Source organism: Trichosurus vulpecula, chromosome 3, assembly GCF_011100635.1.
Source record: "Trichosurus vulpecula isolate mTriVul1 chromosome 3, mTriVul1.pri, whole genome shotgun sequence".
Taxonomy (NCBI): domain Eukaryota; kingdom Metazoa; phylum Chordata; class Mammalia; order Diprotodontia; family Phalangeridae; genus Trichosurus; species Trichosurus vulpecula.
This window is the reverse complement of record NC_050575.1, coordinates 273,383,442-273,406,762: the sequence shown is the minus strand read 5'-3', so window position 1 is coordinate 273,406,762 and position 23,321 is coordinate 273,383,442. Positions and strand designations below refer to the sequence as shown.

Here is a 23,321-nt window from a genome sequence, read left to right as displayed (position 1 = left end):
TATGTATATTGATCTATTTACAGATCTATCAATCTATAGAGAAATTCACAAAGTCCCTTTGTTCCATTGACCTTGATAATATGTTTGTCTTTAGAAGAGCTCCGTTTTCTGGTTGCATGAGCTTCTAAAGGTTCCTTTTCTCTACAATTTTGTGTTAACAGGCAAAATTACAGATACGAAATATGGCTCCTATTTATTTTATAGTTTTCACATTTAGAAGTGCAGAATTCTTGACTTATTGCATATCATATTTCATAGTCCTGAACATCACATCATGAGCAGCATCAAGGACTTAGAATTTCCTTAGCATGGGAACTCTATCTACTGGTGCAGATTGTAAGCCCCCTTTAGTTTCTAGTCTTAGAGGTGTGCCTGAGGCACAGAGAGATCCAATGACTCACCCCAAACAGCTAATAAGTGCTAAAGGCAGGACTGAATACAAATCTACCTGATTCCAAGTCCCCCTCCCTTTGCCTGCCCCCTTCCACTTTTCTGTGTAATAAGATATGACTACAACCATGTGGAAAGTTAAATGTAGGTGAAATAAACTTTGTGTAGGCTCACCAAATCCTTTTTTTTTGGATATCTCATAATGATACATGAAAAATGAACATGCTCAATGAAAATATGCCTTCAATAAGAAAATTCACATTCTTCTATGGTTTTAAATTCTCAGCAGAATTTTTATGAGTTTCAATTATAAAATGAGACCAATAAACTATAATAACAGCTCTGGAAAATGAGTAGAAATGCTGTGTCAAAAATGTAAGTGCTAACAAAGGGACAATATTTATTAGGTAGAAAAATGGCTAATTTATTTTGACAGCCTTTCTTTTTTAGGCTGGTGATGAAATGAACAAAAGCAATCATGGGGCAGTCCACCAGAGCCCCTACCATTGTTCAGATGTTCACTCTTTCTCTCTCTCTTTTGGTATCATCAAAGCAGATGTCATAAAATGAATGTCACAAAAATATTTAAGCTGCAAGATCCCTAATTGTTTCTATTTTGATTATAAAAACACAGTGAAAGGTAAAGGCTTGCAGTGAATGAAATGAAAAAAATAATTAACATTCAGGGCACTGCTTGTCCCACCTGTTCTTTCCATACTGAGGCTGGAATGAGGGCACCTGATGGATAAAGAGTAATGAAAAGAAATTAAGCTTCCTCCTGCTGTCACACAGAAAAATGGAATGTTTACAATCGGATACAAAGCGATATGTGGATACCTTTTACATTTCCAGGGTGGTCTGGAAATTACTGTATCTGATGAGTTAAGTGAGGTAGTTAGACATAAACCAAATTGCAGTAAATAGCCCACCCTATTTGGATAGTATAATAACTTAGTACCACCAATTTAAATTAAAAAAATATGGACAAGAATCCCTAAGTTGTTGACAAGGAGTCATTCTTGAATTTAGGGTATTTGCTCAAGCTCCATCCCCTCACCCTCCAGAAGATGCTTCTACACAAGGGATAATCATTACAGACTTCCTATTCCTACTTCAATGCATGCCTGGGGGTTTGGAGTTGACAGAAAAAGTCTTATATCTGGGGTCTGGAAGAAAAGCCTTTCCCTGTCTCTCCTGCAAATTGTCTTGTTCTTGCTTCTTTCTGGAGACACAAACTTCTCAAGGAATGAGAACTTGGCTAAAAGACAGAAATGTAGATTTTAGTTCTGGCTCCATAATGGATTCTATGAGTCAATTTAATTCAATGTAACTGCTTCAATCGGTTTGGGAGAAGGTGGAGGGGTGGATGTGGGTATAGTGACTTTGTCAGTGTCAAAGGGTCAATTGCAAACTCTGAACACTGATTCAAAGGGCCTGGGTTCCGATTTCAGCTATGCCACTAACTAGTTCTGAGAGGTAATGCCAGTCACTTAATTTCTCTGTCCCTCAGTCTCCTCAATTTTTAAATGAAGAGGTTAGACCATTTCAGTGGTCTTAAAATTCTGTTTGTCATAAGTCTATAGCCCTTTCCTATCTGTGTGGCTATCATATACCTCTTTCTTTTTCCATATAAAGTCCAGTTAGTGTGCCGATATATTCATTTGAATGAAGAATCAAAAAGCTGTAAATAATTCCTTTTTAATTTAATGGAATCATCCTGTTATCAACTGACCAGCTTTCCTATATTAATAGTGAACAAATTATAGTTAAGATTAGAACCCATATGCCCAAACTTATGATTTTACTGTTTATTCCAGACTAAAAAAAAGACAAAAGACCAGAATTTATAAATCTACACTAGGTATATACATCATTATCTACTTACAGAAAGGCAGTATGGTGCAGTGCATAGAGATCTAGCCTTGAAATGAGGAAGTCAGGTTCAAGATTCAAGTCTACCTGGTTTTAGATCCCATCTCTAATATTTACCAGTTTTGTGACCCAAGTAAAATGGGACACTCATCGGTACACTCATAGTACCTACCTCAAAGTTGTTGTGATGTTTGTATGAGATAATGCATGGTAAATGCTTTGTCAACTTTAGAATAACATATGGGATCATATTTCTTCAATTGAAGAGGCCATCTGGTCCAACCCCTTCATTTTACAGATGGGGAAATTGAGGCACAAGAAAATTAGGTGACTTCCTCAAGCTTACACAGAGCTTGACACAGATAGTATCAAAGTTGGGATTCAAACTCAGATCCTCTCACTTCAGAGCCAGCCTTCTTTCCACTGTACCATACTGTCTCCAATAAATGTTTTATATTTTGTAGTGCTTTGCAGTATAAATATAAGAGTACTTTGAAGCATCATATTCCATTCTTACAACCACACTCTGAGGTAGATAAAGCAAGTATTATCTCCATATACAGATGAAGAATACCTTATCTAAAAGTGTCAGAGAGTTAGAACTTTTATGGGATTGCCCAAGGTCACACAGCTAATAAATGATGAAGCCAGGATCAGAGCTCAGGTCTTTTGACTCCTGGTCTAATGCTCTTTTTATGCCATAGAGCAGTTCAATGAAACTTAAAGATGGCCTTTGCTGCCTAGAGCCCAGAACCTGAACTGAGAGTATTCTATGATGAATGAAATCTACCTGCTAGATTTATTTCACTATTTGACTCACTGGCACCACTCTCGAAAATCGGGATTTATGGGTCCCGCCGGTTATAGAACTACAGGATAATGCCTGGAACAGGATCCAGGCAAGAATCCTACTGTTATTCAAATTTATGGTTTGTTATTAGAGTAAATTGACCATACTTGACTGTGTCACCTGTAATCAGATTATCCTGCTTCATCTGCACTAGTTATGGTTTGCAATATGAAATCGCTGAACACATGGTGAGAGGTTGCATCCAATGGCACTGGGCAATAGGAAGAGCAATAGGCTCAGAGAGCAACAGACTCCAGAAAATTGGGAATCCAGTTCAGAGAACATGCGCCCACAGTCTAGTGCCCCATCCCCACGCCTTCCCAATGTGCTCACACTGTGTTGTCCATAGGTCAAAAATCTACCCTCTCCCAAAAAATACAATCAGTTGCTGAATTTGTTTACTCTGTCTCAGAAAGGTGGGGGGGGCGGTGCTGTAATAAGTAAGATAGAAAAGGGAAAGGATCGCACTACTATATTATAGGGAGATGATTGTGTGAGGGGGTGGAATAGGTGAGAAGAATGTGTTTAGATGAACATGAATCTTCATTACTTATATGTATAAAGTAATAATAATAACTAGCATTTGTATACTGCTTTAAGGTTGGGAAAGCACTTTACATATATCATCTCATTTGATTACCACAACAACTCTGTGAATAGGTACTGTTTTTTATCACCACTTTACAGACGAGGAGACTAAGGCTGAGAGAGGTTACACGGGTAATGTGTTACACTAGGGCCTAGTTACATAGAGTCACACAGGTAGTGAATGTCTAAAGCCATTTAATAAAATTCTGTTGTTATAAGCAAAAAAAAAAAAAAAACCAATATAACTCTTTTTGAACTTGAACTTTGAATCTGAATTTAAACTCAGGGTTTTCTCATATAATGGCAGACTGCTTAAAGATAAGCTAAATATTTTGATTAGCTAAGTATTAACTATTTTATATGTGAATTTTAGTTCCCCAAACACATTATAATTATTTGTAAGGTGGCTATGCTGTGCACTGGCTAGAGCACGGGGCCTGGAATCAGAAAGACTTTAGTTCAAATCCAGCCTTAGAGACTAACTAGCTATGTGACTTTAAAGTCTGTTAAGTCCTCCCAGCCTCAGTTTACTCTTCTGAAAAATGGGGATATTAACAGCTCCTACCTCTGAGGGTTGTTATGAGGCCCAAATAAGATAATATTTGTAAACTACTTAACACAGTTTCTGGCACCACAGAATGAGTGCTAATAAATATTTCCTTCCTTCCCTCCTTCCTTTCCTCTTTCCCTCCTTCCTTCTTTCCCTCCTTCCCTCCCTCCTTCCTTCCTTCCCTCCTTCCTTCCTTCCCTCCTTCCTTCCCTCCTTCCTTCCCTCCTTCCTTGCCTCCTTCCTTCCCTCCTTCTTTCCTTTCCTCCCTTCCTCCCTCATTCCTTCCTTTCTTTCTTCCTTCCTTCCTTCCTTCCTTCATTGTTACTATGGGAAACAGGCATTACATTTTTCTAACTTCTGTTTATTCACATTTGCAGATCTGTTATTCACATTTGTAGGCCTGCATCTAGAAACCAGAAAAAGGACATGTTTAATATTCAAGGGATAAGTTGGAAAAGTACAGTTGGGTGGCCTTGGGCAAGTCACTTAACTTTTTTTCTGAATCTATTAACATGGCGAGAATTGTCACATCCAGCTCCCAGAGTTGTTGTGAAGATCAAACGAGGTGACTAAGGAAAAACCATGAATGCATAACCATGATGCATAACTATAAAGAACAACATAAATTTAAGTTGCTATTTTTCTAAGGACATATTGTGGTTCATGGTAGGTTGTGCTGGTGGAGAGATGCCAATGAAATCCCAGGTCCTCAACATGTTTATATATCCTAAATTATCACGAAAGTCATGTAATCATTTCTCATCTTGAACAGTATATATTAAATGATTCTGTCCTTGAAAAAAGGTTTATAGGTCAACAGAAACCAGAGTCAATTTAGATGACAAAATTTTTGCTCCTCATGTTAACAAGACTGAATAACCCACAGGTGGGAGGTAGTTTGGCATTTAATAAGGATCATTTTTCTTTTTACATTCATATCATTTGAAAAGGACCAGAAATTTTCACCTGAACTATTTTCTCTAACAATTTGCTCTTTTAGTTGACAAATTTCAGCCAGAGAGTACATTCTAAAAAAGGCCAAGGGAAAAAAAGAAAGGCCTTTTACAATGAAACAACTCCTGAAAACTAATGATGGCGTTACTACTGTGAAAAAGTATGGCATTACTCAAACCTAAGTCACTTGGGAAAGATGGTTGTTTCCAGCTCCCTTCCGGGATACAAAGATTCTTTGGAATTAGGGATTGCTAGGAGGATAGTCCATTAATCAGGAGGGAGCAGGGACAACATTTGGCACAAGGCAAGGATGTATCTAAAATACTCCATAGGCCCCACCCTAGGTTGACTCCTAAGGGCCTGGATTCTGTGAGTTGAGGAAATTGCTGTGAAGAACACCACTCTTGAAGTATATAAAGAAAAAAAAGAGCTTTGTCAGCTTTGTATGAATTGCATTAATAATGTAAAACACTGGGGGCTATCTAATGGTGCTTTGTAGACATAATAAATCCCTAATGAACTTGATCCATGGGAGGGGGGTGGGTGGGAAGAGAAGAGCTCACTGTCTACATGTTCACTGGGAGATGGAGCAGTAATCAAATGAACTGCAAAGAAAGATGTTTCCACTATGGATTAAGATCGATGAAGATGATAATTGAACTGCTCCTGAGTGGAGAATGTGTAGAGACTTATTTGGACTAAAGGTTCCTCTTTTTCCCCATATGAGGGGACTCCTAGGTCATCTCTTGTTCTTAGGTGGACAGAAAACCTTAAAATGGCAGTAAATCCCATCAAAATACAGTTATAGAAGACAAATTAGCATAGTGGATGGAGTCAGGGCAACTTGGGCTCAGATCTTAATTCTGATATTTAATAGCTGTGTGACCATGGGCAAGTCACTTAATCTGTCTGACACTCAGAAAACTCTTTGAGATTCTAAGTAATAGATGGATTTTGAAGTGTTCTTAATAGAAAGGATTCCAGAACCAATAGAATTGCAAGTACTGCATGTACTGAGCTATTGATATGATACATCAGGGCTGTCCAAAACGTGGCCTGCCTCTGCAGTGCGATTTATGCAGCCCAATCTACAAGCATAGAAATTTACATAAATGTTTCAGTAAACAAAGGTGAGCCATAGCAGAGCTCTCACTAAAATGGCAAATCAATATATATTGTCTATTGTTTCAATAAAACCTAAGGTTGAACAGTCCTGTACATTATCCATCCTGATGTCTCTCTTCTTTCTAGTCCAAGTCCATCCGGAAGGAAGGAAACATTTGTTAAATGTGTATTATTTACCGGACACTGTGCTCAATACTTTACAGATATTATCTTATTTGATCCTGAAAACAACCTTAAGAAGTAAGTGCTATTACTATTTCCATTTTGCATTGAGGAAACTGAGGCAGAAGTGAAGTGCGTTGCTCAGAGTCACACAGTTGGGAAGTGTCTGAAGCTGGATTTCAACTTAGGTCCTCTTGAGTGTAGCACTCTATCCACTGTGCTACTAACATTTTCTGGAAGGAACAAAGACCCCTGGACTACCTTTGTATTTTAGTGATCTGAATACAATAAGACTAGGAAAAAAAAACAACTAGAAATACAGTATAAGTTTCCATCAGCTGGATGAATATGACGAAAAAAAATCCATTTAAAACAAACAAAAAAAGACATTAAGAAAAACCTTATAACAAAAGTTTCAAAATGCAACCAGGTATAAAATCTGGAAAAAAATTTAAAATGCTGATTTCATACTTAAAATGATATGATTAATAACCACATTTTATTTGCTTCAAAGCACTGAGAGAAATAAAAACTAAAATAGCTCTAAAGTTTCACTCCACACCCAACAAATTGGGAAAGATGACAAAAGACTAGAACAATCACTGTCAGGGAGGTTGTAAAAATATAGATAACACTAATATGCTGTGAGTAGGGTTGTGGATTCATCCAACCATTCTAGAAAACAATATGTAATTCTGCCAATAAAGTGACTAAACTGTTCATACCTTTTGACTCATCTATTTTACAGCTAGGCATATACCCTAAGAAAGATAGAAAATAGGATATATATGTATGTACATATATGCATACATACATATAGGAAGTATGTATGTATATATGTGTGAATGCATATATATAAATATATGTGGAAATTATTGTTTATCTTTTGTTCTTGAAGAGGACCAAAGACATCGGGAGGGTGATATCTGATCTGCAAGTGAATTGGATTGAAATGAGGAAGAAATGTGCCAAATCATCAGCCTCACTGTCATCAGGGTCCAGTGGCAAGACGTAAGTCAGGACAACTGGTGATGGCCTCGGATGCAGGGGGCAACCTTGGCCTTTTCAAGCTAAGGTCTTTTCCAGGTTCCCATTTGTCTGAGGCAACACTCATTCAGTAATTAAAAAAATAAACTGAGGCAAAAGATGGCCTAGTTTGCCTTTGCAAAAGAATCAATGTGGGAGGGGAAGAACTTCAGAGTTTCTGGTCAGAACAGATAAGATACAGACACACACACATGTATATATGTATGTATATGTATATTTGTATGCATATATATGTGTATATGTATATGTATACACACATATAGTATATAAATGTATACATACAGATACACACATATGTGTGTATGTATATATATACACATACATATATATATATATATATATATATATATATATATATATAAAAGAATTATTTATGCAGTAGTTTTTATAGCAGCAAAGAACTAAAAACGAAGTAGATGCCCATCAACTGGAGAATGACCAAACTGCGGTATGTAAATGTAACAGAATATTTCTCTACTGTAAGAAATGACAGATACAATGACTGGAGAGAAACAGGGGAAGACTTACATGAATAATTACAGAGCAAAATAAGTAGAACCAGGACAACAATACATACAATGATTACAACAATGGAAAATGGAAAGGTCAACAAGAACAAAATGATTAAAACTGAATGCTGCAGAATTATAAGGATCAAAAGACCCCACAGAAGAGATTAGAAGGCATTTGCCTTTACTCTTCTCCCAACCTCTTTGCTGGGGCTGGGGACTATGGGTATGGAACAGTGCATATACCTGCAGACTTTTTCTTATATTTGGGTTAGTTTTGCTGAACCATTTTTTTTCCTCCGTGTGTGTGTGTGTGTGTGTGTGTGTGTGTGTGTGTGCGCGTGTGTTACAAGGAATTGCTTTCTGGGATGAGGAATGATACATATGGAAATGAAAGTGATTTTAAAAATAAAAGTTATCAATAAAAAATCTAAGTCAGATAATACTTTCATTCTAAATTAAAGTTGCCTTTTTATTCTCTTTCCTTATATGGTAATTAACTTCAATTATGCTATTCTACTTCTTTTCAAACATACTACAAGTTTTAATGGGACAAACTTTACCTTGATTAGTTTATGAGGAGGACGTTTGGCTACATGAGGGCAATGCCTATATTTGAAAACCAGACTACGCCAGTTCAACTTGTTTCCATTCAAGTCTCCCAGGGATTTTCTCATTGTGCTACTGTGTGACTTTATCAGCATGACTTACTGCTTTTCAAGATCCATCTTATGGTATAACTAACTTTCAGACGTAATGTAGCATCTGTGTGGATAGACCTGGGAGTGATAGAAGATGGGTCTGGAAGATTATCTACACACTCTGTTCTTTTAAAATTCAACAAAACTAGAGGGATGGCTATAATTTCTTACCTTGTCTGGAATTTAAATGAACAGATTTTATTTCTTATGGAAAAAATCATAGAGCAAGATAGATCTAACATGTCAAAACAAACAATGTAGTATATATATGAGTGTAGCAAAATATACGTTTCCTTCTGTTTGGAGATAAGGATAGTTCTTAATACTTATGTGTACCTTCTATTACCAGACATTGTGTTTATACACAAAACTAGGAAATATATTCTCTACCTTTTCTCAGAAAATCTTTAATTGCTGATTAACTAAATACCTTTAAAAGGAGGGCAAAAAATAATTCTAATACTTTGGAGTTTAACCATTGCTTTTCTTCTATGAAACTAAAATTCAATCAATAGTCTCTTCTTTAAGGACAAAAAACATGTTTTAGATCAACAGACTAAATCAGGAATATGTTGGAGCCAGCTCTGACAGCTTGTGAGAGGTTGTCAGTATGAGCAATTATACTTCAGAAACTGGCAATTGCAATAAATCAGTTTGATTAATTATTTTGTTGATTGTCTCTGGATTTAAGAAAGTGCAAATAATGCAGATTGAACTTATTTATTTATTCTAATTTATTTTATTCTGAACTTAATAAACAAAGTAAGCATTTCTATAATATATTAACATAGAAAAAAGACAATTGCACATAAAATTGCAAATCAATTATGTACAACTTGCTATTCCTTTTAAATACATATAATTTCTGGGTTTTTTTTTTATTTGTTTTGGAGTCTGGGAGAGGAAGATCCTTAGAGTTTCAGGCCAGAGCATGTGTGTGTATGTGTGTGCATATAATATACACACATACATATATATATATATATATATATATATATACATATATACATATACGCATATATGCAGTGTATATGTGTGTATATATGTGTGTGTGTGTGTGTGTGTGTGTGTGTTTGTCTATATATATGTATGTGTGTGTATATCTTTATCTATCTATATACATGGCAATCAGGGTAAGTGACTTGCCCAGGTTCACACAGCTAGTAAGTATTTGAGGATGGATTTGAACTCCACTCTTCCTGAGTCCAGGGTTGGTGCTTTATCCACTGTACCACCTAACTGCCCTTAAATATATAGCTTAAAAGTGTGTATTTTTCCTTTCCCTTCTCCCCCTCCCCCAGAATCCTGGATGTTAGAAGTTGACTACCATACCCCTAGGCAAAATGGCATAATGGATATAGGGGTTTAATGTTAAAGTTAGAAAGACTTAGATTTGAGTCTGGCCTCTGATAAATAGCAGCTTCATGACAATGACAGATGAGTCACTTAAGGTCTCAGTGCCTCATATAAGTGGTTAAGATTAGAAGCTACAGAAGTGCTGATGATCTGCATCAATGGAAGGAGTTTCTATTCTGGGAATTCCCTATAAAGATGAAATCGTATATTGGATCAAAAAATGGTTTAAGCCGGTCTTTTTCAAACTCGATGCAGAGGTTCAGATCATAGGGTCACAGATTTAGACCTCCAAAGGAACCCTAGAGGCCACTGAATTTAAATTCTTTCATTCCAGAGATGAGGAAGCAAGTCTAGAAAAGTTAAGTGACTTACCCAGGTTTTATTAATAATAATAGATAGCATTTTAATGTTGCATTAAGCTTTGCAAAATGTTTACAAATATCTTCTTTTACCCTCACAACAACCTTGGAAGGTAGGTACTTCCCCATTTTTACAGATTATTATCCCCATTTTACAGATGATAAAATTGAGGCAGACATAGGCTAAGTGACTTGCTCAGGGTCATAACTCATATCTGAGGAAGGATTTAAACTAAAATCTTCCTAGTGGTGCTCTATTCACTTGCCACCTAGCTGCCCAATTTTTTTTTTCAGAGGGGGTCATGGACAATGATGAACTTCATGGATTGAGAAAACCGTCCTGTTTCATTTTGTGTGTGTGTGTGTGTGTGTGTGTGTGTGTGTGTGTGTGTGTGTTTGCCTTCCATGCTCCCTTCCATCCAAATTTTAAGATCTGTTTTGAGCATGAGAAAGAGCCACTAGAATTGGAGTCAGGAGGGCCTGGGTTTAAATGCTACCTCAGATACTTACTAGCAATATGACCCTGGGTAAATAACTAAATATCTCAATAAAACAAGGGTGTTAGGCTCAATGATCTTTGAGTTTCTGGCTAGCTCCAAATCTATCATCTAAAATCTGGGTCTAAAGCTTAACACTTTTAAGGTACCTTCCAGCTTTAAATCTATGAACCTCTGAATCCAAAATTACATAGCTTATTGACGAAGCTCTATTAATTAATTATTTGGGTGGTGAGATGGAGAGGATGATTGAAGGTATAATTTACTAGGCCATTCTCTTCCTTATTTTGTCCATCTGAAAACAATAGTCATATTTAAACTAGATTTGACAACAACAAATAAAGTAACCAGGGTGAAAGGTTTTCATAACATTTTCAAAGACAGATGTAACATAAACCTTAACCTTAACTTTAACCCTATCCTCAAGTGTAATCCTAACCCTAATTCTAATATGATCTGCAACACTACCCTAACCATAATTATGACCCTACTTTCAAACCTAATTCCAATTTCAACTTGTACCTGAAAACTAGCCCTTCCTTAACTGAACACAAATGCTAACACTAAATCTAATAAAAGAGAGGAGAAAACATAATGAGTTGAAAATCATAGATTTTTGCTCACCCATCATAAAAAAATCAAATTAGTTAACATTTTAGTTTAGCTGTTAGCAAGCAGAAAACTATATTGATTTGTTCACACCCTCCCCTCTTTGCTTGGTACTATTATCTACTGAAAAGTAGTAAAATGCTGAAAATATAGAAGAGAAATAATGGAACTGGCTAATCCACGTAGAATCCTAGCCCCAGGATAACCAAGAGTTCTAAGAGTAGGCAGGACAGATGGTGAAATATAATTATTAGAATGTGCTAAATGGAAGTATCTGCCTATAGGGGACAGTAAAGTTATACAGAGTTACATGCATAAATAGTTTGAAGTATATTTTGTCCATTTAGTTTGCATGAGGCACAATATAAAATGTAAATAGTTACTAGGAATGTAAAATTAACCAAACAGGTATGTCACTTTCAATAGCTATGCATTTGTATTTTACAACATAGATAGGCAATTGAAACAAGCAAGCAATATAATTTACCTGGATTAGAAGGAAGGGTTATATCAATTCTATTATCTTTGTCAGTAATAAAATATACCACCAATGTTATGAACATGACTAGCAATTAGTCTCAACTGGGATTTGCTGTAGGGAGAATGCTATTACCCTGTGTGTGTGCAAGGCAGGAAGCTGGTGCTATTAACCTGGATATACAGTGAAAAAAGTGCCAATATTACTAACATGGCTTAGCAATTAAGTTAGTGTCAATGTAGCTGTCAAAAGGGCTCATCATTAGGAAGCTGTAGTTAGTATTGACGCTGATGTACAATAGAGATTATGTCTGGGTTTTAATTTGCAGCCCATATTGATCTTCGTATTGCTAAAGAGGAGACCCATCATGTCACTATTTTGCATGTGCTTTGCAATTAAGTCTTAACTTAAATGTAATAGCAAGGATGAGATCATAGATCTAGTTTTCTCAAGCAGTTGTTTTAAATTTTGGAAAAGAGAGTTTTCAATTTGGCAAAAGGAGCAGTAAATACTCAATTCCTCAGAGATTATTTAGTAAAAAAAAAATCATTGGAGACTATGAATTTTTATCTTCAATCCAAATATTGGCTTCTTTAACTGCTGTTTTAAAATTGTTTGTTAAAATGTGTTCATCCTTTCTGTCTTCAGAAGTCATTTTCAGGTTCACTTACTCCAACAGTAGTCGATATTATGGTTTTGCAATATTGGGGAGAAGAAAGTTGCAATTTAAAAGGTTCACATAACGTGCATATTTTCCATAAATTGCTCCTTTAATCAGCATGGTATGGAGGCAGACAGTATAAAATCGATATGAAAAGCTTAATATATTTGTTTTAAAGCCATTTCTGAATTTTCTCTGCCTTGCTTTTTCTCCACTACATAATTTCCACTTCTTACAGGCACCCTCAATGGTATCATTTCAAAAATTGGATCAAATCCAAATGAGAATAACATCTTCACACCACCTGGAAAAAACACTTTAAAAATTACCTTCTTGTGCTACTTCTAGGTTTTAATCCACTTCTGAAAATTATTTCAGGATTAGAAAAATATTTGGGTTCTCTGCTCACAACCACAAAGCACGAGAGAATAGCTTTGATGCTTGAAATCCAGACAAGAATCAAAAAGAAGTCCATCCATACGTTTGAAGATTTAGCTTTGAGAGCATTCCTACCTTTTTCATTTTCTTTTTCTCCTTTGTCATCAGCGGCTGTAGTAACTTCAGGTTTCGGAACAATTGGGGCACCTTCCTGGTTTGAGAAAGGTTCTGAATAGAATGAGATGAGAAGATAATGAATGAATAAGGATCATTGACAACTGTGGCTCCAACCTGAGAATTCTGACTTATCTTTTACAAGTTTCAAAAGACACACCAAAGCACAAGTCCATTGACCAGTCAATACTATTTTAAAAAAAACTTAAGAAGTAGAGAAGTTACGGTTCACAGATTTATCTCATTTAACGATCACCACATATTCTGGGTTCAGTACCTTCTGTTTCCATGTATGAGCTCTGGGATTCGATCTCCATTTTCATTTCATTCTTCATTGAGTCATCATCAGGTCCTGTTAGGAGCAGCGATTGAAAATAAAGGAAATACGATATTTATGACCTTATCTTTTTCATGGAAAAGAAAAGAAAAAAAATAGCCAGAGACCAAGTTCTAATCATATCCTGTGAAACAGGCAACAGATTTTGAGTACAATTGGGGCTAAAAAAGGTAATTTTTGAAAAATGGCCAAACGTTTGATCAATCCTGAATTATCTGTGCTGATGGAAGGAAGAAATGTCTTGGGAAATATCCAGGTAATTCAGGCAAAGCATCTTCTTTTGGCATGCATTATCTTTGAAATTGTTTCATTTTTCTACTTTGCTTTCCTCCATATTCAGGAGGTTTTGATATTTTAATGAAATTCAAATTTGGATTGGATGATGATGAATACCTAATTTCTAGTCCCGTTCGACCTTCTATGATATCTTTGTGCTAACTGGCCTTAAAATCAGAAAACTCTCATTAACTTTCACTTATCCTATTTTCTAGGTATATGGCCACAGTCAAGTCATCTAACCTCCTAAAATTTTAATTTGCTCATCTGTAAAATGGTGAAAATAATACCAGGTTGTTGGGAGAAAAAACCCTTTGAAAATTGTAAAGTACTAGAGAAAGGTGAATTATTTATGAAGTATGGACTCCTAATGTCTATACTATAGGCTTTTCCTTTCCACAAATCCACTTGTGATACCATCCCCAGACCAACTTTGCAAAAGAACCTTGAGTGGTTTTGAGTCCAGTGGTCCAGGAGAACAGACACACATAAGAACTTGACCCTTGTGTTATGGTACCCATGTAACTGAGTACTTGAAGCATTAGAAATGGGCTCAGGAAGACCTAAGTTTAAATCCTACCTCATTTAAGCTGAGAGACCCTGGGCAAGTCACTTTACCATGCCAAATCTTTACTCATCTGTTACTAATCAAGTTTACTAATCCATGAAACACAGATACTACTAGCATCTACTTCACAGGGTTGTTGTAAGGATCAAATGAGATAATACATGTGAAGTATTTTGCCAGCCTTAAAGAATATGTAATTTATATATGTTCTATAATAAGTAATTTATAATATATATTTACATTTACTATGTACATATTAACTATGTTTATTGTAGCAAAGATCAGAAGTGAAATCAATGAAAGAACACTTTTTCTGAGGTGGATGATCTAGTTGGCAGATTAGCCATGACCCTCTTGCTGTGTATATAGATTGTTTCAATCCTGAGGGGATGAAAGTTGAAACCATCTATTCTGCAGTGAGGAACAGATTTTTGTGACAAAAGAAGCTGAAAATCTTAGCTGATGTAGGATGCTTTAAGGTCCAAAGAAAACTACAAGGGGGACAACATTTATTTTAATGCCCTCAGACCCTCCATTTCCATGACCCCACACAGTGCAGCAGCCTGTTTCCCCACATACTCAGTGGTATCGCCCATGACTCTAAGTTATCCCTTCCCTAACACCAACATTAAAAGTTTCATTTTCACCATACCTGAAGCTCAGTTACAGGAAAGAAAGGGTCTGATAGAGTAATTCTTTCTAAATATTTAATTTGTTCATAATGGAGTAATATAATTCTATACTATTTGAGTCTTCCAACCAGGAAGGTGCTGGCTGCTGTGGTGGAAGTGATGGGAACCTATTGGGGAAGTAACCACTGCCACTTAGAGTTTTTGATTGAGGAGACAAAAGCCAGGAGGAATCTCTCAAGACAGAAAGTTAATGAGCTCAGCTTGGGGCATACTGAGTTTCAAGTGTTGGTAGGTGATCCACATGAAATTGTTCTGGAAATAGTTCAAAATGCAGGTCTAGAGCTGAGAATACAACATTAAGACTAGAGACAGAAATTTTATAGTCATGTATATAGAAGTAGTAAATGTCAATGGGAGTAGGGGAGTTAAAATAATTACCAAAAGGAAGTATTATAGATGGAGAAGTCTAAGGATAGATGTCTACCTACCCTAAAACGTTAGGATACAATTATAGAATCTCTGAGAATCTCTTAGAAACCACTGAGAATCCATAATCCCCTCTAGAATACTCCTGACAAATGGTCATCCTACTTCTGCTTGGCAATCTCTAATGAAGGGAGAGTCATCCGTCCCAATGGAGTCAATTCCACTTTTGGATGGCTTTAATTGTTTGATAGCTTTGCTTTGCATTAAGCCCAAATTTGCTTCTCTGAGACTTCTATTCATTGGTCCCAGTTCTATCATCTTGAGCCAAACAGAGCAAGTCTAATCTTCTTCCACACAATAACCTTTCAAGCATTTTGGAGGCAGCTATTAGACAAGCAAGACTCCCCTGACCATCTATTGTTATCCCTCTCACTCACCCTTAGGCCTTCACTTCTCCAGAATTAATGTCCCTATTTCATTAAAAGTATCATCATAGGAAACTTAAACCCATTGCTACCCTAGCCCCCCATGTGTGGTTGATATGAAGAGAAACATAAATCAAGGGGTTTCAAAAGACCCAACTCTTCATCCTGAAGTCTCACTCCAGCCCAGGAATTCACGTGTTGGAAGAGGCCTCCACCCCTTCAGCCTCTCCCTCTGATTGGGTGGCTCCTCCTAGAACCTCCTTTTAAAGAGGTTGCCCAGGCTAGCCATATTTAATTCCTCTTCAGGATGCATTCTGGACCTCCTCTACCATGCCTCTGCTCTTCATCTGAAGCCTTTCTTCCTGACCCACCTTCTACTTTTCATTTTTCTCTTATGTATTGGACGGTTCCTTGAGAGCAGGGACTGTCTTTTTCCTCGTGATTGTATTCCTAGCACTTAGCACAGTGCTTGATACATAATAAGAGTTTAGTAAATGGTAGCTGACTTAGTGACTGACTGATTGCTCTGCCTAAGAAGTGACTCAGGGGGCAGTTAGGTATCCCAGTGGATAGAGCACTGGCCCTGAAGTAAGGAGGACTGAGTTCAAATTCAGCTTCAGACACTTGCCACTTACTACCTGTGTGACCCTGGGCAAGTCACTTAATCTCAATTGTCTCACCAAAAAAAGTGACCCAGGATTCAGAATTCATCTTAAAAAGAGGAGCTCTCATATGTGTATATTTTCCTTACCTTTTATCCAACTGCCATTATCAGAGAACCTATAGCTCTTCTACCTTTCGCTCATGGGTTGGCCTGTAGGTTTCATTTTTTTGTTTTACAGTAATGGGAGGTATGTATGTGTATAAGTGTGTACTCTCTATGTTCTTCAAACTCAAACTTCCCCATTCTTCCCTGCTGCTCTCCCACTATACACAAAACCATGTTTGTTTTTTTATTGAACTTTTGAGCTTTGTGCATAAAGTGAACTCTCAATTATCCATCTTAATGGATAGCAGTAGAACAGATAATCCAAAAATCATTTGGCTTTGAAATGTATAATATGATTATCTCTACAGCAGATTTACTTTCCTAATTATATTTGGCTCAGATGAAGTTATAATTAATTTGTATTCCCTGTGCATATACACTCCAATGAGAACTGTGCTAAAAAACCAGGCTGGGATGAAATACTTTCTGGTGATAATCCTCAATTTACCCTCTGAATTGACTATATTTAACTTTAGCAACCACTCTACAAGTCTAGTTTTGCAGTCCATACACTATTAGAAACTGTGATTTTTCTTTCCTCACAATAACCTGGGGAAGTACTTAATGCAAGGATTATTAGACCCATTCTATAGATGATGGAATTGAGGCTCTAAGTGAGATGACTTTCCCATGATCACACAGCTGTTTGTTTTTATTGTGAGGCTTTAACTCTATTTCCATTGTAATATGGATCACTTTCTCCACCAAAGGTGGATTTGGGGCTTTGAGGTAATTATATTGGCTAATGAGTAGCCTGTGCCTATGTAGCGAAAAAATCTAAACATGTAACGAAGGATGACTATATACCTTCAGCAGGATCTTGTTCACGCACTGAGCCCTGGGCGATGTCATCCTCTTGTATAACACTGGCATCTGTGGTAGAATCTGATACAATAAGCAAAACAAAACCAAACCAAACCCTTAAATGCTATTTTTACTAAGGAATAAATATAACAGCTTCTGATACTATTTACCATATGAAACATTTTTGCGGGGTTAATATTTTTTATTCTCATAAAAACATGAAATACTTTCAACCTCCAGTCACACACTTTTAAATAAATCATCCGCTCCATCATCTAAGCATCCCTCAACTGAGGACTCCATGATGCCTTATAGCTGGTGCTAAGAAAACCACCAGGGAGGAGGAGAGACAGGATGGGACTCTCTATGTAAATGATAGCCACCAGGATACAAAAGCCTAAGAATTTTTTTAAAGGACATAAAAGGACTATGCTCTCTGGGAGCTACTTTGATCATCAGATAATTAAGATAACCAGCATTTAACAGGACATTTCAGAGTTTACATAGTGATTTTCTCACAATGGCCTCTGTGAGGTGGGTAGTTAAAGAGTATTCTTATCTCCAATTTACAGATAAGGAAAAAGGAGGTCCTCTTGCTCTAGGTCACATGACTAGTAAGTGGAAGAACTAGAAATTGAACCCAGTGCCCTAAGAGATGATAGGTTTTAGAGGTAATATGTCCAATCCCTATTTTGTAGATTAAGAAACCAAGTCCAGACTTGCTAAAACTCTCACATATAGCAGAGCCAGATTTAGAATCCAGGTTTTTGGACTTAAATTAACAGCCTCCACTGTATTCTATTTTTTTTAAACTTACAGTTTGGCTCTTGGTTTTGGTGACTCTGACTCTTTTTTCTCTCAATTTAATCTCTAGTCCCCAAGAAACATCTTTGACTCACATACCCTATCTACCCTGATCAGACCACTTTATGGTCATCTATTCCCCTTGATTTAGGTATGGATCCAAGGTTGAAAATGATTATCCATAAGCTAGTGGGAGGCAGCAGAAACAGAGGCCCTTTGAATTGTACTTTAGGAAAGGGAGGCCCAGGGAGGAGAGAGTGACTAAAGTCCTGGGCTCCAAAAGATCCCTCAAGGGATCCCGAGGGATGTGACTATAACACTGTATGTTTCAGTAAGCAAAGTCTGTGCTGTCAGACTTATTGGATAAACCAAGAAAAACAGAGACGTGTTGAAAGGCATGGGGTCTTCAGTCCAAAAGAGCCCACTGAAAATTGTGCAATAACTTTAATGACAGGTTAATAACTTTAACAACAAACATTGTAAAGTTTATTACTTGAGCCTGCCAAAAGCAACTTTTGATGGATAAGTGAGGAATCTGGGTAGTTAACATCTGATTCAAATTTAATAACCAGTGAAGCAGGTATGCACCCAGAGTGTATAGTTTTAATTAACTGCAAATAATTCCCTGAGGCAAATATTTAATTATCTGCACAGCTTCTGATTTCTTTCTGAGAGTGACAATAAGTTTAAAAGTCCAAATTTGGAAACTGAAGTGAGCATACACACATTTTTCAAACTGTTATCTCGCTTGTGTCAAATCAATTCAAATTCGCCCCCACTGAACTGTGCCTTTTCTATTTTGGGGTTAAAAATATTGACTGCAGAGCCTAGAAAATTCACTTTCTTCACATTAACACTAAAATACAAGGATTATTCCAAAGGAACTGCACATAGATCATACTAACTTAGAGAAAATCAGAGAGATGTTATCTTTTCTTCAATTCTATATTCCAAGGATGTAATTAAACCAGAGGTTTCATAGAGAAGGCAACCTGGAGGGTAAAGGACCTACCGCTAGTTAGTTCTGGATGAGGATGGGTAGAAAGAACTGAAAAGAAAAGGCTTAAGGGGTATATATTATCCACCTTCAAGTATCTGAAGGAAGGTCATAGAGAAGAGTGATCAAAATTAAGCAGGGAGACCTAGTTTTGGAGTCAGAGGACCTAGAGTAGAATCCAGTTTTACACTTAACCTCTCCAGGCCTTGGTTCTTTTTCATCACAGCTTCCTTCTATATCTAAGTTATCTCTATCCCTTTTACCCTTAAACACAGTTTATATTGAAACCAAACTAGCAAATTTAATATTCCTTATACATGATATTTATCTTCCACCTTTGTGTCAGCTAGGTGGAACAGTGGATAGAGCTCCAGGCCTGGAGTCAGAGGGTCTCATCTTCCTGAATTCAAATCTGGCTTCAGACACATACTAGCTTTGTGATCCTGGGCAAATCACTTAACCCTGTTTACTTCAGTTTCCTCATCAGTAAAATGGGCCAGAGAAGGAAATGGCAAACCACTCTACTATCTTTGCCAAGAAAACCCCAAAGGGGATCACCAAGAGTTGGGCACAGATGAAACTACTGAACAACATCCGTCTCCTTACATAGGCTGTCCCTCATGCCCAGAACGCCTTCCTTCTTCATTTCCACTTCTTAGAATTTCTAGATATGTCCAAAAATCTGCTTAAGCTTTACCCTCTACATGAGGTCTTTCCTGACACTCCTAGTTTTGGGCACTGATTAATCCAAATTACTTTGTTTTCATTTTGTATATATTTCAATTTATCTGTGTATGTTGTACCCCATCTCTTCACTCCACAGGAGAACATAAACTCCTTGAAAACAGGAACTCTTTCATTTTGCTTTTGAATACTCAAAAGAGAACAAAATGTCTTGCAGATAACTGTCTTAAGTATATCTGTGTCTTTCTCAGTGACTAACACAAATGCATTGTACGTAGCAAGCCTTTAATAAATGCTTATTGAATTGAATCCTATAGTAGGAGGCTTAACAAATGTTTGCTGAATATAAGCCAGACTAATGGGGTTCAGAAATTATGTTGGTTTTAAAAAATAATTGTTTTCCTCATTTAATTTATATAAATTGCCATGACCATGGGCATTCTAAATTCAGGATGCTCATTTGAATTTGAAATTTTATGATTCTAAGAAATCTGATTTGGTAATGGCCAAAATCCGATAATAGTTATTACCTAATTCCTAGGGTCAGTCAATGTTGTTTTAATAAAAAGGAGAAATAAAATTTATATGTAGATTCTGACTTTCAAAATGTTTAAGGTTGATGCCCATTTTTCCCCAAATGCAATTATTACATGAAGTATTCAAGTTCAAGATGAATCAAAGGAACACCTTCATAAATAAACTCCTTATTTAGAAGGTTGCCAAAGGTAATAATGTATTTAAATAGTATTTTTAAGATTTAAATCTTAAAAGTAACATAAGTTAAACTAGTAGTTCAAAAAGGTATACAAACATCTTTCCAGAATAGGGACACCTAGGACTTGACGGTTGTGTTTACTATAAAATAATGTAACCCATTCTTTAAACAAGCACACCAGAACTTATAAGTTCCAGTGAGGGGGAAGGTTATAACCTTCTTTGGTCAGGATTAATGCTTCCATTGACAAAGTCTTGGATCTTTGAAGAAGTATCATAATATCATGGCCATTCAGACAAAAGCATTTCTTAAGTGTCTGCTATGTGCCAGGTACTGTGCTAAGTCAAGATACAGACAGGATAAATTTGAGACAATCAAGAGAGGAAAGGTGCTAGCATTAAAGGGTGGGGGGTGGGGAAAGCTTCTTGTAGGTGAGAGTTTAGCTGGGGCTTGAAGGAAGCCAGAGAAGCCAGTTGGTGGAAATGAGGAGGGAGAGAATTCCTGTCATGAGGGACAGACAGTGGAAGCACTTAGAGTCCATACATGTCATGTCTTACATGGGTAGCAGCAGGAGGCCAGTTTCACTGGATCACAGAGTACATAAGGGTGAACAAAATGGAATAAGCTCAGAAAGTTAGGAGGCCAGGTTGTGAAGGGTTTTGAAGCCCAAACAGAAGATTTTATATTTGATGGTGGGGTTGATATGTAGTTGTTGGAATTTATTGAATGGAATGTAGGGTGATGGTCTAAGAACTGAAATTTATTTAGAAAGATCAGTTAGACATCTGAGTGAAGGATGAATTGGAGTAGAGAAAGACAAGGCAGGGAGACCCATCAGCAGGATGTTATTATATCCCAGGTATGAGATGATGATGGCTTGTACCAGGGTGGTGTAGGCAGCACAGTGGATACAGCATTGGGCAAGATTTGAGCTGAGGGGCAGCTAGGTGGCGCAGTGAGTAGAGCACTGGCCCTGAAGTCAGGAGGACCTGAGTTCAAATTCGGCCTCTTGACACTTGACACACTTGACACACTAGCTGTACGACCTTGGGCAAGTCACTTAACCCCAATTGCCCTGCCCTCTCCCCTGCAAAAAAAGAAAAAGAAACAATGAATATGTGACTGTAGAGAAGCATGGAAAGATATGAACTGGCAAAAAAATGAAATAAACAGGAAGAAGCAAACCCATGATGTTAAGGCAAAGAACAACCATCAAAACGATTAAAAGGAATGCTGTAAAATTATTAAAAAAAAAGACTTGAGCTGAAATCCAGCCTCACACATTTACTAGCTTTGTGACATTAGGTAAATCACTTTACCTTTCTTTGTCTAAAGCCCCTTTGTCTAAAGCCTGTGGTCCAGCCCCCTCATTTTATATATGAGGAACCTAAGACCCAGAGAGGTTAAGAGATTTGTCCAGGGTCACACAGAATATAATAGCACAAATGATACCTGGGCAGGAACCATCACCTAGAGTTGTTATGGGGAGCAAATGAGAGAAATTTTGTAAAGCTCTTAGCACAGTGCCGGGCACACAGTAGGTACTTAATAAATGTTAGCTATTTATCATTATAATTATTATTATTATTATGGCAATGATGAAAGAGAGAAGGAAGTGTGTATGAGAGATATTACAAAGGTGAAATCAACAGGAGTTGACAATATATTTGATACTGGGACTAAACAAGAATAAACAGTCAAGGATGATACCTAGGTCACAAGCCTGGGAGATGGAGAAGATGGAGGTACCTCCATACTAATTGGAAGAGCAGAATTTGTGGGAGGAAATATGAGTTCAGTTTTGAACAGCTGAGTTCAAGATGTCTATGGGACATCCAGTTCAAGGTATCCAAATGACAAATGAATTTTTGAGACTGGAGGTCCAGAGAAAAGTTATGCTACATAAGTAGATTTGATGCTAGGCTACCATCAGCATAGAGAGGGTAACTGAATTCATAGGAAATGATGTTATCACCAAGTGAAATAGTATAGAAGGGGAAGGTAAGAGGACATAGGACAGAGTCCTAGGGGATGTCCAATTGTTAGTGGTGTGACCTGAAAGAAGATCTAACAAAAGAGACTTTAAAAGAGTGGTCATACAAGTAGAAGGAAAACCAGGAGACAGTAGTGCATGAAACATTAGAGAAAAGAGAGAATCAAGGAGAAGAGAGTGACTGATAGTATCAAAGGCTTCAGAGATGTCAGAAATGATGAGGACTGGAAAAAGTCCATTAGATTTGGCAATTAAGACATTAGTGGTAAAGTTTCAATTGAATGAAAAATCTGAAAGCTGGATTGTAGAGTCAAAAAGAGGGTGAGAAGAAAAGAAATAGAGCCACCTATTATAGAAGGCCTTCTCAAGAAGTTTAGCCCTAAAGGAAGAGAGTTATAAGATGATAGCTAGCAGGGATGAATGGATCAAGGGAGTATTTTTTTGAGAATTGGAATGTTTATAGGTAGTAGGGAAGATAGAAGATTATTGAGAGTGGTGATGGTAGGGAAGGACCTATCTTGGGGAGAAGCTGGGATGGAATATGGCACATGTAAAGTGTTGGCAAGGTGGAAGGCCACTTCTCCATGTGAGACAGGGGTGAAGAAGAAAATAGTGGCAGAAGGCATCTAAG

At 37.0% G+C, this 23,321-nt stretch overlaps 1 protein-coding gene across 1 annotated transcript in view; it reads right to left on the bottom strand.

The window, feature by feature from the left end:
* Window positions 1-23,321, bottom strand: part of MACROD2 (mono-ADP ribosylhydrolase 2) — a 2,244,457-nt gene that overhangs the window by 66,278 nt on the left and 2,154,858 nt on the right. The window contains 3 exon segments of the mRNA XM_036750299.1: window positions 13,222-13,314; window positions 13,538-13,612; window positions 17,501-17,578. Coding sequence (XP_036606194.1) covers window positions 13,222-13,314; window positions 13,538-13,612; window positions 17,501-17,578 — 246 coding nt within the window.